This window comes from Triticum aestivum, unplaced genomic scaffold (genome assembly GCF_018294505.1).
Source record: "Triticum aestivum cultivar Chinese Spring unplaced genomic scaffold, IWGSC CS RefSeq v2.1 scaffold160480, whole genome shotgun sequence".
In the NCBI taxonomy this organism is placed as follows: Eukaryota; Viridiplantae; Streptophyta; class Magnoliopsida; order Poales; family Poaceae; genus Triticum; species Triticum aestivum.
In genome coordinates this window covers 722-6,128 of record NW_025235456.1, presented here as the reverse complement: position 1 = coordinate 6,128, position 5,407 = coordinate 722, and the positions used below count along the sequence as shown (strand labels likewise).

General features: G+C 43.5%; 1 protein-coding gene across 1 annotated transcript; it reads left to right on the top strand.

Annotated features, from left to right (window-relative positions):
- The first annotated feature begins 152 nt into the window (after positions 1-152).
- On the top strand, positions 153-4,612 carry LOC123176292 (uncharacterized). The gene is made up of 7 exons (XM_044590574.1): positions 153-588; positions 711-1,033; positions 1,342-1,436; positions 1,789-3,206; positions 3,303-3,434; positions 3,520-3,594; positions 4,135-4,612. The coding sequence occupies exons 4-7, from the start codon at positions 3,084-3,086 to the stop codon at positions 4,159-4,161; spliced, it is 357 nt and encodes a 118-aa protein (XP_044446509.1). The 5' UTR covers positions 153-588; positions 711-1,033; positions 1,342-1,436; positions 1,789-3,083; the 3' UTR covers positions 4,162-4,612.
- Positions 4,613-5,407: the final 795 nt, after the last annotated feature.

The following is a 5,407-nucleotide window of genomic DNA, read 5'->3' as shown; positions in this document are numbered from 1 at the left end:
GCCAATGACGGGTGGGCTCGCGTCGTGTGCTTGTTGGCTGGGTTCATCGTACCCCCGTGTAAGAAGTTTTGGCCAATCTGCTCCGCGCGTTCCGCGTCCAATCCTACCCTCGCCTCGTCCCACTCCCACTCCCATTCTAGCCGCCAGACAAACCCTAGCCCCCTTGCCCAATGCCCCCCGACCCCCACAGCCGCCGCACGGTCTCGCTCCTCCTTCCCTCCCGCCGCAACCTCTCCTTGATCGTAGCCACCTCCTTCCCACCTCCGCCCGAGCTCCGCCTTCCTCGCCCGCCTCCTCCTCCTTGCCATCGGCGGAAGCGGTGAGCATAGGGGCAGCGGCTGGACGCGATGAGCTTGCCTCTGGCGGTGCTAGGAAGTTGCACGCAAAGGGTGACCCCATGGATCCGTCCCTGATGAAGAGAGAATATGGAGGAAGGATTGAAGGATAGGGGGAGGTAGGCGTGCTGGGGCGGGATGGTCTCACCTGCGATGACAGGGTTGACCGACCGGAGTTAGATCGATAACCCGGCTGGCACGGCTCGGCTCCAACTCCCTCTTCCACCTCTCCGATACCCGACACTCAAATCTGGTAAATCTCCTCTTAGTTCATTGCGCTCTTGGACGATTACCCGATTAGTTATCAATCCTAATCCTGATGCTACCTTGGAACTATATGGTTGGCTGATTTATCTTGTTTGACCCCTGTTCCAGGCTCTTCTACACACATCCGTAGCTATGGAAAGAAAGCTTGTAGTGGAGTGGCTTCCTTTGTATGATCTTGGAAGATGGTCTATATTGTTGACTATGGACTTCAGACCGTTTCTATTTTCCTCCGTGAACCTACCACTGATGTTTTGGAGGTGCTTGCTTTGTGTGGATGACCTCTGAAGCCCATTAGAAAGCATGGAAACGGCTAAAGGTTAGCGCATTTTGAGAAGACAACAGATCGCCGCCTACTTCCTTAGGCTGACAATCACCTGCAGGATAAAGTGCGATGTTTTGCCTGAGGGGCTGGAGCAGGACCGCAGGATGAGGTGAGAACAAGGGGCATTTTAGATTCACCTGAACCATCCAAAGTATTTGTTAATAAATTTCTTCAAATGAGCACTCCATCCTATTAATTACAATCCTTTTAGTTCATGTGAGTAGTAGCTGACTTAGTTGTTTATGTGCTTATGAATAGATTAGTATACTTTTATTTTGCTTGGCAGGGGCAATATCTTGCTATTAATCAACTTTCTAGAATAATTTTTCTTGATATGAATTATGAAATTTGCTTTGTTAACATCTTCATATATTGTCACCTAAAAGGTGTAGGCTGAGATGATTGTTTTATTTGCAGACAAGATCAAGGACTGGGCCAACGAGGTCGTCACGCACGAACCAGTGTAGCCCATTGGCACTGGTAAAGTAGTATCGGCGGCTCAGGGACATGAAGTAAGTTCCTCCGTTTAGGTGTATTGGTGTTTCTGAACTTGCAGGCACAATTCATCTCGTGACCGCTGGCCATTGTCTTCCCGTCTCCTAAAATTTGTGACCAAGTGATTATACCTGAAACTGAAGCTTGGTCTTTCTCAAGATTTACCATGGTGTAATTTTATGCTACAGTCAAGCCTTGGATATAAAATAAACATGTTATGAAGATGATATATCAGTTTTAGAAATACATATTGAAGGACTATAGCAGCGTTTCAATTTATTGAATTTCGTTTTGTTGTTTTTTCATCTATATCGCTCATTTTGTTGACATGATTATTCAAATATGCCTGATGTTTCTTTGTTTTTTCAGGTTTCTCAAAACTAACAAATGCTGCTCTCTGATAAATTAGGAGGCTGAAGATGGTAGCTTACTGAACTCTCATTTTGGGAAAAATCTGGAGATGTGTAGTGCTGATAAAGAAATGCAGGTATGTATGAGTCTGATGTTTGCATCTTGTGACGCTCACATGCTCGTGCAGCTGCTATCTGGATTTGCCACCACCGCCTCAAGTCGCTTCCGCCTGTAAATCGAGTCACCACCATGGTAATTTCTTTTCAGTCCCAACTCTCCTCCTGTCCCCCGCATTTGCTTGCTACGAGTTCCTTTTGTGTGTGTGCTTGTTGGCTTAGTGACGTGTGTGTTCAGGCACGCATTGTCTTTGCCTGCCAGGGTGTTGGCTCTGCTACTTGGCCGGTTACAGCGAGTAGGAAGCTGATAGGATGGTATTTCTCCTTCGTCGGCCAAGGAGTTCACACATCTCTCGGTTCTCTGGGCATGTCACCATGGACAAGCAGAGTGGGAGGACACTCTTCTACTGGTTCTTGGAGGCTCAGGCACAGCGTCTCCTTCTCTAGCTCAATTGGGATTTCTTACTTACCTCATTCTCTTGTTTTTCATTTTTTTACTTAGTCACTCATTTCTGGAAAGATTTTGTAGCTATTATCTTGAGCTGCTTGTAGTTCAATAATGTTTCGGTTGCTACTTGGGGTGCATACCTGAGAATACACATTATTTTTCAGTTCAATGCGCAATAGATAGCTTTTGGTTGTCGCCATTAGGACACAAAAGTACTAGATTTCGAAGTTTTTAATAGCTCAAATATGCTAATTGCAGAGCAACATGGCAGTTACAATGGTTCCATGTCCTAATTAGTTCTTTTATTTCGTTTTGCAGGCGTATTATCTTGGAGGTTGTTTCTTATTTTTACTATAGATCAAGTTTCTTTGTTTCCTTTCTAGCTACCTCTGCTGCATTTTTTTATATATCTTATATGCTTTAAATATCCTATATGCTGTCATGATCCTTGCTTCAGTCATCATGTTGATTTTCCAAATTTGGTTGGGTGTTGTGTTTTTTTGGCCCTTGTGCGCTTTGATCGATGTGCTCTGGCTTTGTGACTCTAATGATGCACATGCAATGGCGGCATGGGTGGAACGAGAGGAAGGATGGGAATCAGCTACTTGCATTCGCACGGAGGAGGCAACGTCGACTCGATGGCATAGTAGAGGAGGCTGGGCTCGTTGTGGAGCTTCTTGAGGCAGCAGGACGTCGGCGAGAGCATCGCTGCTGGCAACGGCTCGAGTGACCTCTTGAGTATTTTCTCCATGAGCACTTGGGACGACACCAACTCCAACATCATGTTCTCAGCGCCCGACAGCAAGAAGGCCGAGGTGCTCAGCGACAGCGATGTCGGCATGGTCACCAGCTTCTGCAACATCGACTCCCAGGTAGGACAAACTTCACATATATGCACTTCACATCCATCCGGATTCTCCCGCCTGCCAATTGTTTAATGCCACACTTCTACTAACACCTTGGTCCAGATTCAGTTAGCCCTCTCGAGCTGGACATGCCCAGCATGGATGACTACATTCAGCTGCAGCAGGACTCCGCCGACTACAGAGTCCATGCCAAGCGTGGCTGCACCACTGACCCGCAGAGCATCGCTTGGGAGGGTTAGTTAGTTTGCTGCAACATTTTTGTTATTCGTCTTGGTGTTGGATATTTATACTGAACATTTTTCTTCCTTATGCTGTTTAGGAAAGAACAACAAGGATCAATAAGAGGTTAAGGAGGTTGCAAAGACCTCATTCCCTACATGGACAAGGTCACAAGGTAACTAAATCAGCTGAATTGATGCACAATGTCAATTATGTTACGACACAGAGATGAAACTTTCACCAGGAATTACAGAAAATTGTACTCGCTAAAGTACTAAATTTGACGACTACATGCTACATATTTAGCGATAAAACTGAATACTAAAGTACTAAATTTGGTGTTCCTAACCCGAGTTGGAAGTGTTTCCCACGAAAATCGGTAGTTGTCAATAACCCGGACCTTAGTTACTTCAGATTTCAGAATTGCAAAAGTGGCAACTCAAAAAAAACTTAAATGTTGGCTATACTTTCTGTCGTTATCATGATGGTGCAATACTTTGTAGTAGATTCTCTTCGAATCCTTCTCTAACAAGGTTATGGTAGTAATTTGTACAAAAGTTGCTATGATTTTTTGATTCTCAGTTTATTCTACCATGGATTCCCTCTGGTATGTGCATGTTTCACAATTGAATATACACGTAGAAGAAACTTGAGAGCCAATATTAGTGCTAAAGGATTACTCTGATTGCTGATCTATGCTGTCGCGGCAACACAGGCCAATACACATTCAGGAAATATGTGACCAACTTCCCCAAGGTCCCGCATCGTCTACTCAGGTTAATTCTCGGTCTACAACCTCCAAAACCTGCAGTTCTATTTTTAAAAATGCTTAAGCACCCATTTCTCTAAGCGTCAGCCTGTCGCTTCGCTTATGCTTCATGCTTTCCTGAACATTGATTTCTATCAAACTTGTTTTTTAAGTTTTCATGCTGATTACTGATTGTGGGAGCTGAATTGTGCTCCGATGGAAGTGTTAGAGTGTATCATTTTTGTAAGCATAATCTATATCCATTCCTATTGGGAACATACCCATGTAAGTATTTGTAAGAATCCTCTAGGAGCATGCTACTAGGACTTATGTAGATTGGCTATTCTAGACATTGGCATGAGAATGGTCTGCATCCTATATATGGTCTTAGTGCGTGTAAAAAAGCACGTGTTAAATAACTGTCAAGCACAACGGTTTCTAACCAATAGAAAGTTACTCCCGTTGGTATATATGAGGCAATGTTTAATATTTTGTTAGAATAATGGTTTTATTAATTGGATGATTATCACTTTCATGGTGCGCCTACTTTCATATATGTAAAATCTAGGACTCTATGTAATGTGCCTTCAATATCTATTCAACAGTTGAATAGCAACATCAAATCATTCCTCGAACTTATTATATCATGCTCTCTAACTTCTTGACATTTAATTTCAATTAAACAAATCTTGTTCATAGTGAAAAATATATTTTATAGAAAAATAGCCCTTTATTCTGTTTATTATCTCTAGCTACTTCTACTGTCACTACTAGGAAAAGGCATGCTAGCGGCGCACCAGTTTTGCCTTCTAATGGCGCACTACTGGTGCGCCACTAGCATCACACCATTAGAATTAAATTCTAATGGCGCATCACTGGTGCGCCATTAGTATCTGGTGTTCTAATGGCACACCACGTAGTGCGCCATTAGTATTGCCCACAGTGCGCCATTAGAATTCCTCCCAGGGGGCCATATGTACCATGTGCTTTGGCATACTAATGGCGCACCAGTGGTTGATGTGCCATTAGTGTGATTATCATGGTGCGCCATTAGTGTCTTGTGTGGTGCGCCACTAGTATGAATATTAGGGATTTTTTTCTTTTCTGATATTTTCACAGGTTACAAAATATATTATTGGACAGAATTTAGACAACACCACACAGCAACAGCAGATTCATTGAATACAATAGAAGATTAGTCGCCGAATACAATTCATCATATTAGTCTCTGAATTCAAAA

Bases quoted from the DNA above. Each gene is read 5' to 3' on its own strand.
- LOC123176292 (XM_044590574.1), top strand. From the start codon at position 3,084: ATGAGCACTTGGGACGACACCAACTCCAACATCATGTTCTCAGCGCCC. The intron at 3,435-3,519 runs GTTAGTTAGTTT...TATGCTGTTTAG, and splicing joins GCAGAGCATCGCTTGGGAGG to GAAAGAACAACAAGGATCAA. The intron at 3,595-4,134 runs GTAACTAAATCA...GCGGCAACACAG, and splicing joins TACATGGACAAGGTCACAAG to GCCAATACACATTCAGGAAA.